This window comes from Micromys minutus (genome assembly GCF_963924665.1).
Source record: "Micromys minutus genome assembly, chromosome: 10".
NCBI classification, from domain to species: domain Eukaryota; kingdom Metazoa; phylum Chordata; class Mammalia; order Rodentia; family Muridae; genus Micromys; species Micromys minutus.
In genome coordinates this window covers 43419372-43434337 of record NC_137979.1, presented here as the reverse complement: position 1 = coordinate 43434337, position 14966 = coordinate 43419372, and the positions used below count along the sequence as shown (strand labels likewise).

The following is a 14966-nucleotide window of genomic DNA, read 5'->3' as shown; positions in this document are numbered from 1 at the left end:
TGGAACCTGCTGAGTTGGAATATTTTCACTACTAATGAGATCTTGACAGAATTTTAAAAAGACCGTGTGAACCTGCATTTGGCGGGACACAAATAAACATGCTGTATGACAAATGTGTTGATCGTTCAGCCGCTAGGCAACCGTAACCCAGAATCACTGGTTTGTGGTTGCTTTCTTTGGACCACTCTGTTCTCTGACCTTCACTATTACTGTAAGCGATTAAACTTCATTTCAACGTGTTTTGATTTGCAGGAGACAGTCAGCTACAATACTAAATGGAACAATTTGCTGTGTTCTGGACTTTATTCAGGCTCTGGCCTAGGCTCTTCATGTAGAACCTTGGGACATGTTATTGTCCCAAAGATGACACAGATAAAGAAACTATGCTACAGAAATAAAAACAACTTGACAAATTTCCCAAAGTTTAGAAGTGACCGGAAGTAGCAAAGCCAGGCCTTGACCCTGCCCTATCTGATTCTAAAGCTCCCACCCTAATCCACTGGCTCCTAGGCTGCGTGCCTTGTAAATCGTGACCGCCATTCAAAGGCAAAGGCTACTGCATGACCGCCAGCAACGTGAGTTCATGGTGGTAATCAAAGTATAAATTATTGTGATTCGTGGTCACAGAAGCAGCTCCACTCCACACAGAGACAGGAACCGACAAAGTCACATGTGCCCAGGAAGGAAATAACCCTCATTCACAATTCAAATTTATTGCTCTTCACTGTTGGGGTGGCTTTTAAAATAGCATGTTTGCAAGGATTTCATGCTCACAAACTATAACACGACTATTTCAGGCTTAGTCAGACCGTTATGCTGAATTTTTGAAGCATTTCCCTGTACAGTTGGGTTGACCCTGCAACACAGAAAACAAGCCCAAATGGTCCTTATCTAAGTAGCCTGGAACCTGGCCGCTCTCTTCCTGGACTCACCAGGCTTAAAGGACCCTAGTGGGAAGATTCATTGAAAACACTGAAGCCAGCATTTTGTGACTGCTGTTCTTTGTAATCCCGGTTCATTCCAGGGTCTATTATGTTCCATTACTTAAGACGATCGGGCAAGTTTGGTTCCATTGCTAAAGAAGAATGAGATGGGATAGAGAGATGGCATTTGCCATTCCTGCAGGAAACCTGAGCGGTTCCCAGCACCCACACAGTGGCTTACAACTTCTCGTAACTCCAGTTCCAGGGGATATGACATCCCCTTCTGGCTTCTGCAGGCTCCTGCAGGCTCCTGAATATGTATATAAATTGATGCAGGCTCGTACACATGTATATAATTAACAAATAAATTACTTTTTTAAAAAATGAGATACTATTTTCTTTAGGCTAACGCTGGATCTAGGGCCCAAGGGATAAAGATGAAGCAATGTGCCATAAGGACTGGAGTGTAGGTAAGAGACAGGAGCCTGAAGATGTGAAACAGCTTTTGACATGCCACAGAGAGGTGAGTTATCCTCGTGACAAGTGCAGACCTCTGGTAGCCCCCAAAGCTTTAATGGAAAATTGACACAATCCCACCTCTCTATCTGCTATCGAGATCAAACAGAGACTCCTGCTCATGTGTGCCACAACATACATGTACATACATGTACAGTCTTTCACAAGCCAGTCCTTTCACAGACAGCACTGTCACCTCGGTGTGCAGTCTCCTGCACCGGAAGTTCCGCACGGAACATCTCCCTGTCTGTACCAAAGCATCATTAGCAGAGCAGAAAAAATAAATCTTAAGGGTAAGAGGCACTGGTTGGTTATCCCGCAGCCCCAGGCTCTCTGGTAAAGGAAAGGATATTCCATTGTCCAGTCCCTTAAGAATTAATCCAAATGGGCTGTCAATCACCTAGACAGGAAACCACTCCACAGGAGCCCATCTATTCGAGAGACTTTAAAAAATAATATAAGGCCTCAACCCGACACAAAGAACTGCAGGCAACTAAGGAATGCTGAGACCAGGAGAAATGGTCCTCTCCAGGGAAGAGCTCGCCAGCTGGTTATCAGCACCAAATGGCCAGCCCTGCAACATACACATGAGCAACATTGTACAGACTGAGATGGTTATATTTAGGAACATATATGGATATACACGTATGCGTGTAACAGTTGATGGAAAGAGAGATGAGGGATTTTAAAAGGAAGGAGTATATGGGAGGGCTTGGGGCACTGGTTCTCAACTTTTCTGATGCGGCCCTTTAATACAGTTTCTCATGTTGTGGTGACCCCCCCCCCACCATAAACTGGTTCCATTGCTACTTTATAACTGTAATTTTGCTACTGTTATGAACCGTAATGTAAATATCTGTTTCCAATGGTCTGAGGTGACCCTTGTGAAAAGGTTGTTCATCCGAAGGGGTCACAATCCACAGACTGAAAACCGCTGACTTGGAGACAGAGAAGGGAAGGGAGACATGATGTGATTATATCATAATTTCAAATTTAAAATGAAAATGGAAAAGTATATTAATAATAATAATTGTGAAAATATAAATCTTAACTAAAGGTCGAACAATGGTCCCTCTCCTCCCCTCCCCCGCTGCTTCCCATTCTTACTCCATGTAAGTGTGTAAGAGTGTATTCCATTTTATTTCGTAAACTTCACGTATCTTCTATTCTACACTAAAAAAATAATTAAATACATTTTAATGGACCAGGCAAAGGCATTTGCCACCAAGCCTGATAGTCTGAATTTGATTTCCTGCAATCCACATGGTAGAAGGGAAGAATTGATCCCCACAAGTTGTCCTTTGACCTCTTCATGAATACACACATGCACACACATACTAGATAGATAGATAGACAGACAGATAGATAGACAGACAGATGATAGACAGAGGTATAGATGATAGATAGATAGACAGATAGACAGATGATAGAGGTATAGATGATAGATAGATAGATAGATAGATAGATAGATAGATAGATAGACAGATAGATAGACAGACAGACAGACAGGTGGGTGGGTAGATGGATGGATGGATAGACAGATGGACACAATCCCATCATGTAGCCTAGTCTGGCTTAGAACATCTGATCTCCTGCCTCAGTCTCCCAAGCACTGGGACTGCAGGTGTGGACCACACTACATCTGACCAGAAAGCATCTTTTTAGAGATGAATTACGATCAGTAACCTTTCCAGGCTGGCAAGTGTGTATTACATTCAGATCAGCTGACAAAGGCAAAGAGGGTTCACAAGATTGGTTTTTCCCCTCTTGACCTCAGTAGAGTCAGCAGTAACTGGAAGTTTGATTTTATGCATCATATAAATCTCCTCACCCATAACATAAATGTCCTATCCCTCCGTTTGTGACACTTCAGCCACCCTGGTTGTGAGCCTCCTGATGGGCTTACTGGGAACCAAAGCTAAGTCTACCACAAGGGCAGAAAGTGCTCTACCTGCTGAACTATCTTTCCAGTACCCAGCTAGGTTTTTTGTTTGGTTGTGTTTTGGGGGGGATTTTTTTTGTCTTGATATTTTCTACTCCAGAATACACATTTAGAAGGAACACAAAAATCTTAGAAAGTATCGACTTCAAAAGTGGGGGAAAAAATGGGACTGGAGAGATGGCTCAGCAATTGTGAGTACGTGATGCTCTCCCAGAGGACCCAGGTTCAATTCTCAGCACCCACATGGCACCTCATTACAGTCTGTAACTCTAGCTGCATATGAGGATCCTGTATCCTCTGGGCAGCAGGCATGCACAATTTTTCTCTGTCTACATACTGACATATATCTTAATTTTTTAAAAAAAATCTGATTCTCTTGGATAGTGAGTCAGACACCAAACTAATTTCAAAGTGAACAATTCCACTCAGAAACCTGAGCAGTAGATACAAAAGAAAGAAAAAATATTTGAAAAGATATCAGAGTCGGGTACTAACTTCAAAGCCAGCTTGTGTGTGTATCCGCTTCCTGCAGATTAATGTGCTAAAAATGCAGCTAATATGGAGGAGGGGGGGAGTGACCGAAAGAAATCAAGGCATAAAAACCTCCTGTCAAGACTGTTGATGCTAAAAGGTTGGGCCAAAGCCAAAGGTGGGGGCATTAGTCCTGAGCATAGTTCCCTCATTAATCCCCAGAGAGACATAGAAAACAAGGTAGAAGAGTCCTCTTTAAAAAGTAGCCCAGGTTAGGACAGTCTATGTCTGTAACCAGTGCCCGTGTTTATAAAACACCAGCATCTCAGGGAGAGTGCTAGAAAGACACTCACCGATAAATTACACATACTGTAAATGCAGGCTTTTCCTTACATTTGCAAACACATCATAAATTTGGACTGTGTTTCTTTGTATAAATCCTTCTTAAGACTCTGCTTAAAGCCCCTTGGCATGAAGGCAAAGAGCATTTTCATAAATAGAACTTAGTAAAGTCACTGCGCACTCTATTAATTTAATAACACTTCTCTAAGACTTCAAAGGTAACCCTACCCCCAGCCCCTCCGTGTAAAGATGGTGTTTTCCTCGTTGCTTTCCAGCTCTGGTTCTTGTGGTTGTCAGAACTACAACGTCTCAAGTATGTGGTGGTTGGGGATAGAAGTGAAGCTCTCATCATGGTCTCATTCAACATGTCTCAGGCACTGTATGAGCAATAAGCCCGTCAGATGAACGCTCACTATAGGCTTACCGGCAAGAGCCGTGTTCCCCCACCCCATGACTGTAAACCTCACAGAGGCATACATGTGCTCACAGGGTCCCGGGGTAGGACTCAGCTGGAGTGGATGAGTTTTATGGGAAGGTAAGAAACTTTTATTGTTAAAGCTCCACACATGCATCTTCAAGCCCGGCTTTATTTTGATATATATAAAATAATCCGTGTTGTCTCTTTAAAGCCCTGTTTGCTACCTCATGGCAGGCACTGCTCTCGGATTGTGTTGTCATTAGAACTCATGACAGTGAGGTCCACAGCAGTGAGACTGCATGGAAGAGCAAATGGACGTGTCAGGAAGCTCAAGGGTTTGCCACACCTCACAGAGCCTTTCCGGAGACCTGGGATTCCGATTCCAATCTGCTTCGAACCCATGTTCTCCCCGCTTCTGCATCCAGCTACACGAACTTATGCAGAAATCTACTGGGCCTCGTGGGAGAAATAAAATAACCTTTACTTTCTAATAAACCTCAACACAATTCCTGTTGGCAATTCTGGGGACCAAACCCAGAGTCTGAGCCACACCCGGCAAATACTATATACATCCTCAGCCTAAAGGATTATAAATTTGTGCAAAAGCAGACAAAGCAAGGGCTGGCAAAACAGCTCAGTGGGTAGAGGTACTTGCTGGGTAATTTGGTGATTTGAGTTTGACATGTGGATGCATACACACACACACACACACACACACACACACAAGCATATACACACACACACGGACCTATATAAAGGTAGAACTCACACCATAGAGTTGTTCTATGACCTCCACATGTGCTATGGCACACACATTCCCCTATTCTCACACACATGCACATACACACACACACACACTAATGAATAAATGAATCTTTTAAAAAATATAGATTACTTTTTGAAAACATTATTTTATTGGATGTGCATAGGTATTTTTGCTTGCATGTATGCCTGTGTATCACGTGCACATGTATATGGTCCAGTGCAAGTGGAGGCCAGGAGAGGGTGTAGTTTCCCCTGGCCTGGAGTTATAGATGGTTTTGAGCCATTATGTGTGTTCTCAGAACCAAATCCCAAACCTTTTGGAATAAGAGTAGGAAGTGCTCTTAACCGCTGAGCCCTTAAAAGCGATTTCAAAATAATATTAAAATAGCTCATGTTAAAATTTCCAATTCTCTCACAGAGAGAAGCAGATTGTTATTTAGATAGCCAATCAGTATCATCTTTTAGATTCCGATGGCTACAACGTGGAATGTTCCATGGCAAACTCCCCATAGCTTTACGTTGTAACTAAAGGAAAATTTAAATAAAAAAAAAATGTTTTTTTGGTTTTTTGTTGTTGTTGTTTTTGTTGTTGTTGCTGGTTTTTTGTTTGCTTGTTTGTTTTGTCTGAGTGTGTAGTCAAGACCCTGGACTCAATCTGCAGCGTTACATACACAATAGCATCAAAGATGGTGAAAGGAAGAACAAGAAGGGAGAGGAGAAGGAGGGAGAGGAGGAAGGGGAGGAGGAGGAACAGAAAGAAGAGGAAGAGGAGGAAGGAGAGGAAGAGGAGGGACAGGAAGAAGACAAGAGTAGGGTACAAAGTAAGCTAGACTTGTATTATTGCGATTATCTGAAGTACTAAAACTTTTCACGTTCCTCAGTTATATTTAACCTCATTGAGGGAATTCTTTAGGCTATTGAGATGCCTCAGCAGGTAAGAAACTGGCTGCCAAGCCTGATGACTTGAGTGCAAACCACCAAACCCACATAGTGGAAGGAGAGAACCAATTCCTGCAATTTCTCCTCTGACCTTTACCATGGTGTGTGTGTGTGTGTGTGTGTGTGTGTGTGTGTGTGTTTGTGTGTGTGCGCGCGCGCTCACACATGTGCATACATGAATATGCCTACTGGATTTTTATAACAACCCACACACAGAGATAGATAGATGGATAGATGAATTAGATAGAAAAATGAGTGGATTAAATTAATAGATTTTTTTAAAGTACAGAAAAGAACTGTTCCATTTCTGTTTCCTCTACATTAAATCCTTAGGGTTATATTTTCTTCTTGGATGATTCTGTGCAAAAACCAACTTTCTCTGAGACAGAAACATGCTACCTTTGGAGAAGCTCCTTAAATCAACTCAAAGTAGCTTCAGGAACTCCCTGAAACTGATCAAATTCACTAAGCCTTACCCTCCCAGAGGAAACAAGCCAAGCTGCAAACAAGACTCTCAGACAAGCCAGGTTGCAAAGAAGATTCATCCCAGCCAAGCTGCCTGGAAGTGGTTTAGACCAATGGAAACACCCAGAAAGGATTATGCTGCCCCAGGCTGTGCAGTGTCTCCAGGTCCCTAGCTTTCTGAGCTGTCACTTATGCTGGGATGGGCTTTGATGATGCAGCTGTCTCCGAGTCACTTCGGATCCTGCAAGTAACTCCTCACCCATATTTCTGTAAGTGAATCCAGTAAAAACCATTGGTTCACCAAGTTAGACTTTGGTGGTATTGGTACTTTGGTCTGTCGTGGTCTCCCTATCTGGGGTGAGTAGACATGTGTGCAGTGTCTCTCAAAGAATTTGTCACCCACTGAGGAAGGTGACAGTGGGCCAACAAGTAGAGGGTGAAATGTATGGAAAATTTAGCGTCATTATTATAAACACTTTGGTAAGAAAGGTTGAACACCATCGCGCACACCTGTCTTCTTGGTCCTGAAGATGCTGAGGCAGAAAAATGGCAAGTTTCGGGCTACCCTGGGCTATGCATTTACTTCACATCTAGCCTGGTTACATAGTAAGACCTTTATTCAAAAACAAAGTGATTTATTAAAAAGTTTTACTTACAGTTTTTTAAGACGATGTAAAGTATGAGTTCATCACATCTGTCTTTTCACACTGGAATCACCTCATCCTTACCTAGTCTTCTGGAGCTTTCTAAATTCTTCTGCAGGCTGGGTATGGTTACGCGCCTTTGATCTTAGCACTTGGGAAAAAGACACTGAGTCTGAGGCTGGCCTGGTCTACATATTGAGACCCAGGCTCAAAAACAAACGAGAGGTCGTCCAGGCCTCTTGCACACCCCTGCCCTTTCCATCCTGTTCAGGCATTACCTTGGACAGACCAGTCATTATCCCTGCCCATCATACCAGTTACAAACCAATCAAACAACAGCCCTCCCTCTCCCCACATCTGTGGCAGAAGCAAGGCGCTGGGGCTCTGGGTTGGACACTGCTCAGCTTACTTCCGGATGAGTTTTGCTCGGTGTTTTCCCCGTCATTGTCCTGTGTTCTGCTCCCGAGCCTCTCCTATGCTGAGCTTCAGAACTGTTTTCTCCTCTCAGCACATTTCTATGCCATGCTTCTGACAATAATTCCTTTCTTCTCCTTAGGAATTACTTCCGCTTTCACTGTTCTGTCCATTTCTGACCCGGTGCCACCATGCGCTGCCCCCCTGTGGGTTTTGGTTAACACTTGTTTAACCCTGAAGTACAGGGCGAGTCTCTAAAAGTGTCTCACACTCTACAAAACCGACTGCTGCATTACAAGGACACATTGCTCCCTACGGCTCCATCGGGGTCTGAGTGCGGTCATGCCAGTCAGGTGATTACATGGGAGACTGCCTTTAACTAACAGGAATTTAAAAACAAATGGGCTGGAGAGATGGCTCAGCGGTTAAGAGCACTGGCTGCTCTTCCAGAGGTCCTGAGTTCAATTCCCAGCAACCACATGGTGGCTCCCAAGCATCTGTAATGGGATCTGATGCCCTCTTCTGGTGTGTCTGAAAACAGCTACAGTGTACTCATACATAAACAAATCTTTAAAAAGAAAACTTTTAAAACATGATTTTTTTAATTAAACAGAATTCTTATATTTATTTAATCTAGTTTTTGTTGAGTTTGGTGGCACACATCTTTGGTTCCAGAGGCTTGGGAAGCAGAGGCCGGGGAAAGTTCTATCAGTTTGAGGCCAGCCTGTCCCATAGAGTGAGTTTTAGGAAAGCCAGAGATATGTGAAGAGAACCTGTCTCACACATACACAAATTTAATATTTAAAAGGAATTAAAATTAAATTTAAAAAACTTTTTAAAAGTTGGCTTCTAAAGAAAATCTCATGTGGACTGAAAATATGTTACAACAAAATCTGAAGTAGGGAAGTAAGATTGTAGTACGATTGATACCATCTGGGCCAAAGAGATGGTTCCTCGGATAAAGTGCTTACTGTATGGGGACCCGGGTTCAGATCTCCAGCACCTACACAAAGGCTAGAGTGGGATCAAACGAGCTTCAGGTTCAATGGGAGACCTGCCTCGGTAAATAAAACAGAGGTCAGTTAAGGAAGACACCCAAGGTCAGTCTCTGGCTTGTGTACACACTGACAGACAGGCAGGCAGGCAACAGGCAGACAAACACAGAGACACACAGCCAGGCAGACACACACAGTTTACAAACCAAGTACCATCACTTAACACTAAGTTCCTGGAAGCATTAAGACTCAGTTTGATCGGGCACACAGAGCTAGCGAGTCAATCAGTGGTTCTGGAGATGGTCTGCGTTTTAAAGGTTGTGGTGCCAAACAATTCATAATGTGTTCCATAAGTGTGACGCAAACTCTGGCGCTCTCTGAGGAAGCGAAAACCTAGTGTCTCCTAGCTTGAGAGAGGGAACCCTCAGGACACTGCTGCAGCTGCCATCCTGAGCTGTCACAGCAAGGAAGAGCCGGGCACACCCGCTCCGAGTATTCGAAGTTTCAAAAACATCTCAACTTTGAACCTTTTACAAACGTGTGCTAATCTCATCCTTTATTTTTAATTTTGCGCACAGCTGTCTGGCTTGCTTCTCAGAATCACGCCAGATGCTGGGTTCATCAGGAAAAGGCAGGGAGACAATGGCTGGGAAGCAATTAGAAGCTGTGGGGCTGCAGTGAGGGCTCATATTAAAATGTGATGGCGCTGTTCTAGTGGGAATTCCAACATGGCTCCAGTTCTGACATTTCTCTGCTGCCAGACAGTCTGTGTGGAAGGACACGGTGGCAGGGGATAGAACACACTGGAATTTATTTCTGGGGCAAATGAAGGATTGGCCGGGTTGGAACCCACCCAAGGATTTTATTATGGACTTGGCCACTGTTCTATTTGAATGTTGCAGGATCCCGTTGGCATCTAACACAACTCAAGGAATGAAGGCATATTATTTCTCTGCTTCCGTAAAATAATCCAGCAGCCAGGCAAGGCATGGCGCCTCTTGCTGCTGAAATAGCCGAGCAGGGGGGCTCAGTGGGGTGAAGGTTAATTAAACACTCCACTGACTTTGCTCAGAAATGGCTAGTCATGCTCTGCGGAGACACAGTAAAATCACGGACACATTCTTCACATAAAACTACTTATGGTTCAGGAGTACTCACCTTGGGGCTGAAAATCCCAACAGTACCTAAAACACAAGAGGGAAGGATGGAGATGAGTCAGACTTGAATGTCTCAGTTTTGGCTAATATACCATGTCTGTAGAACAAATCCAAAAGAGCTTGCTAACAGTCCACCAGCAACCAGAGCTTGGCTTTAGTTTAAGCAAAGCGAGTTGCCCTTGATGTTTTCAAGATTCTTAACACTTAAGAGTCACATCAATGTGCCGCAGCTACTAAGCATAGTGTCTTTTCAAAATTGGGGACAGGGGCAGGAGAGGTGGCTCAGTGGTCAAAAGCACAGGCTGCTCTTCCAGAGGACTGGGGTTCAATTCCCAGCTCACACATGTCTATAATTCCAGTTTTGGGGCTTCTGACACCTTCGCGTAGATACAGATACAGGCAAAACACCAGTGAACGTAAAATGAAAATAAATGGAAACAAAAGAACAAACTGGGGAAGACCTAGGAAAGAAGCTCGTGGTGGCTCACAGTTTGAGCAAAATGGTTCTTTCCTGAGACTCCTGTCCTGTGGGTCACAGCACCATTGGCAACACTGGCCTGAGCAGCAAACCCCAGCGAGGCTCCTGATATAATCACCCAAACCCCAGGACCAAGAACACATCCTCAGCTGCGCTCACTCCCAAGGTGTACAGGTGAGGCCAGAACGGTGGATTCAGAGTTATCTCACATCGGCAGTGGAGGAGCCAAGAAACAAAGCGGGCCTATTCAGTGCACCGTCCTTTCTCCTACCTGCTCACTGTGAAGTGGTTGGCCAAACCGATAACCCTTGAGGTCTTAAGTAGTGAGCAGCTAAGATGGAAAAGACCACTTGTAAATCACTTCTAAGGCACCTGACGGACATTTTTCCTCCAACAGCAACAGTGTCACTTATGATGGTTACCCACAAAAGCTTTTTTAGTGCCTTCACGGGAAACTCACATTATTCTGTATTGATTTTCCTCTAGGGGATAGCCGCCCTTCCTCTCAGCTTGGTCCTTCCCATCAGTCTGTGTGCTCTTGTGAGGAGAAGCACACCCTCCCCTTATCCCTTCAACCGCTCCATCTCCTGTCCCCCTTTCTTCATGTTAGACTGCAGCATTCAAACGCTTGCTCTCCTCCCGTCCTCCCCTTCCCTGGCCTACTCCATCACGCTCATGGTAACCACGCCTTAGTTCTTGGAACAGACATAGAGGCTTCCACTCCACAAAGCAGGATGGATGTCTTTCTACTGTCATCTTGGCCTCTTGGGAATCTGCATCTGAGCCGTTCTAGGAGGAAAAGTGAACGTTTTTAATCAAATTCTTAATCAAATCAACAAGGTCTATAAACCACAGAAGGTTCAGGGAAAGGCCATACTTGGGTGGCAATGATGGCTTCCCGTGTTGGCATGACTAAAATTAGGTTTGGCTACATTAGGAAGGTCAGCCTCACAGCTAGACAATTTCTCCACCAAATAAAAGCAGCGAGAGGTCCGTGAGGGGAGGCTGCTTTGAGGGACAATATTAGAGAAGGCAAAGTCCAAGCTGAAAGCTCACGCTTGCTTTTCCCAGATCCAGTCTGATCCGATCACCATGTGAAAAAAAATATAAAGCAACAGGTTAAAGAGAGGGCAAAGGAAGGCCAGGGTGGTAGAAAAGGGAGCAGAGAAGTAGGAAGTCAGAGGTGGGAGACAGGAGGCTTCCACGTCCGGGAAAAAAAGGGTGTCCTCTAGTGTAAGGCACATTCACACTCAGATTGGCAGGCATTTAATTCAGTTGTGTGTGACTGTAAGGTGAATGAGTCTCTACCTAGCACGTGGCAACTGACAACTGCCCAGAAGTCCGTCCTGTGAAACAGTTGGCTTATTTACCTTTCTCAGTGCTGTGACTGAACATAGAACAAGAAGCCGTTAAAGGAAAGAAACGTTGCTTTTGAGGGAATACACACCATCCTGGTGAAGGACAGCACTGAACCACACAGCAAGCGGGAGCAAAAGGGAGGCTGGGGGCCCCGAGGCTGCAGAGAGCTCGGCATAAATGGCCAGAGCCGCAATCTTCCAAGGATCGGCCCCTAGCACCTTACTTCTACCAGCAGACCTCTTAAAGGGTCCGGGACCTCCCACAGTGCTAGGACACACAGCAAAGCCACAACCAACTGAGCAAATCATCAGGCAGGTGAGCACCTTTCCAACTTCCACTGCTCTGCTCTAGCGCCTGGCTCTGACCACTGCTCATCTCATTAAGCATTAAAAGAAAGGAGGGGCCGGTGGTGGCTCAGCAGTTCACAGCACTGGCTGATCTTCCAGAGGACCTCCGTTTGACTCACAGCACCCACATGGTGGCTCACAAGCATCTATAAGCTTCAACTCCGTGTCGAAATGGGCATCATTTTGGCCTCTGTCAGTGTCAGACATGTTCTTCATACCCAGAAAGGCATGCAGACAAAACACTCATGTGCACAAAAATAAAACAAAAATAACACCAAAAATGTTGTAAACACACATAGACATACGTGCAGGCAAAACACCCACATAAAATAAAAAAGAATGGTGTAAACAGACACACTCACACACACATACACTCATACAGTCATTCTCTCTCTCTCTCTCTCTCTCTCTCTCTCTCTCTTTCTCTCTCTCTCTCTCTCCCCTACATGCACCTACACTCATACAAACACACATACATCTCACAGTCTCACACACACACACACACACACACACACAAACCTCTTTCCAAAATGTTACTGACAACAATAGCAGGACTATTACTCTTATTTGTTGAATCAGAGGAGCTGGAGAAACAAAGTAACAGTGTTTTAAAAGAACGACTCGGAGCAAACTGTTAAATAATTATGACATGTTGTCAGTGATCTCAGCCTTTTCTGGTGCCTCCTTCTCTCATTATCCCCATCCCAGCATCTGTACTGATTTTCCTCCTCTAGCATGTCCAGGTTTCCTGGTTTCTCTTGTTAGTCAAGAGGACACAGACTGGGGAGTATGTGTCTGCCAACAGAAACTACCTTAAGAAAGTCCTTGGCAGACAAACCGACCATTTAACGAGAACAAATGAGGAAGCTGTCTTACATAGTTGACATTAAAGAGCAGCATCAACTTTATCTTTGATGATACTGTAACTAAACATCTTTGTCAAGCTTCCAGTGATAAAAATGTGTGAGTTTAGCAAGGCATTGTTACATATAGTTACATAGACCTATAACACCAGTTCCAGGGGACCAAGAAGGAAGATCCTAAGTTTGAGGCCAGCTCAGCTACATAGCAAGACCCTGTCTTAAAAACAACAACAACAACAACAAGGGCTAGAGAGATGTCTCAGTTGGTGAGAGCCCTGGCTGCTCTTCCAGAGGACTCTAGTTCAATTCCCAGCACCCACACAGCTGCTCACAACTGTCTATAGTTTCTACCCCAAGGAATCCAATGCCCTCTTCTGAGCTCCCAGCCATTAGGCTTGCCCATGATGCACAGACATGCAGGCAACGGAATACATCCATAGGCTAATAAGACAATAGTTTAAATCTTAAACAAGAGCAACTACAAAAACAAACTAAAAAAAAAAAAAAAAAAAGACGAATAGGTTACAAAGATCTAACTAACGTGCAGTGACTTGGGTTAACAAAACTATACTATAGAACTAGAAGTTGCCAGAAACATAGGTCTGACACATTCGCCTGATTAAAGCACCTGTGTGTGGGAGGTGGTGGGTGTGCTAATTGACTTGTGTGCTAACCACTTCACCGTGCATATGTGCATGCCAAATCATCGGCTTGTACATTTTAAATATCTGTACTATTATTACTTTGTAAAAAAAAAATCTAGTGAAATGCATGTGTTGAACTTGGTGGGAATGAACATTGTTTCTTTTCTTTTCTATCATGTCTTTCCTTCCTCTCTTCCTCCTCCAAATACTATTAATACAATAAGTCTAAAGGAGATTTGCTTTAAAAACAGGAGCAACCACAGCAAAAACACATGTACTTCCCACAGAGGACATTTTGGATTTGTTTGTTTGTTTGTTTGTTGTTTTTTGAGTCTAGTCTCACATGGCCCAGGGCAGCCTCCAACTCCCTAGGTAGCAGAAGATGACCTGAACTACTGATTCCCCGCCTCCATTTCTGGAGTGGCAGGCTTACTGGTGTGTGCCAAGTGCTATGCTGCATAAACCCAGGGCCTTCATTTATGCTGGGCAGGCACTGTACCAACTGAACTATACTCCAGGCCCAGGGAGCATTTCTAAAAGGAAACTATAAAACATCAGCAATGTCAACCCTCAAGAAAGGGCCCCAGCCTATCGTCTACTGGACACATTTAAGGTCTTCATCTTGTCTTGTTACACATATCCCGTGGTTGGTCTTCATGGCAGTCTGGAGAGTTCTTTGCTTTTTGGGAAGCATTTAGTTAAACCTGGCAGACACCTTCCAATTCTTACACTCTGCTCTGGAAACAATTCTCTTTAAGCCAGAGAGTACAACCAATCTGGAGCTAAGTGTTTTAAACCAAGATATAAAGAAGGGGCCAGGAGGAAAAGCACATAAATGCGCACACACGCGGAGTTTATGTCTAGCCCAAAACCCTCTGAGAATTTCCTATCAGGCCTGTGCAGAGAGATAACAAACACTTCTTTAATCTTCCCTCTGAACCTTCAGCTTCTATAGGAAAGGGAAGCCATCACTCTTCGGCAACAGCCACACTCAGCCTCACCGGATCCATGCAAATGGAATTTGAAACTGGAAAAAAAAAAAGTGCTTACAGCGTGAGTAGGAAGACAGCGCTAAGCCACACTGATGGTTATTTTCATTCAGTACAAACAAACCTGTCTTCACATTCAGCTGGTCTGAAAAATAGTCTTTCCATTTTGCATGCAAAAATTAAATCACATGCACGGTTTGGGATTGGAGAGATGGCTCAGCAGTGAAGAGCATCTGCTGCTCTTCCAAAAGACTCAGGTTCAATTCCCAGCACCCACATGGTGACTCACAACCAT

General features: G+C 44.1%; 1 protein-coding gene across 2 annotated transcripts in view; it reads right to left on the bottom strand.

The window, feature by feature from the left end:
• SKAP1 (src kinase associated phosphoprotein 1) overlaps window positions 1-14966 on the bottom strand; it is a gene marked incomplete at both ends in the record, with an annotated part of 274300 nt that overhangs the window by 209168 nt on the left and 50166 nt on the right. For both annotated transcript variants that reach the window (XM_080924400.1, XM_080924401.1), the window contains one exon: window positions 9993-10018. In XM_080924400.1, coding sequence (XP_080780526.1) covers window positions 9993-10018 — 26 coding nt within the window. The remainder of the gene's footprint in view (window positions 1-9992; window positions 10019-14966) is intronic.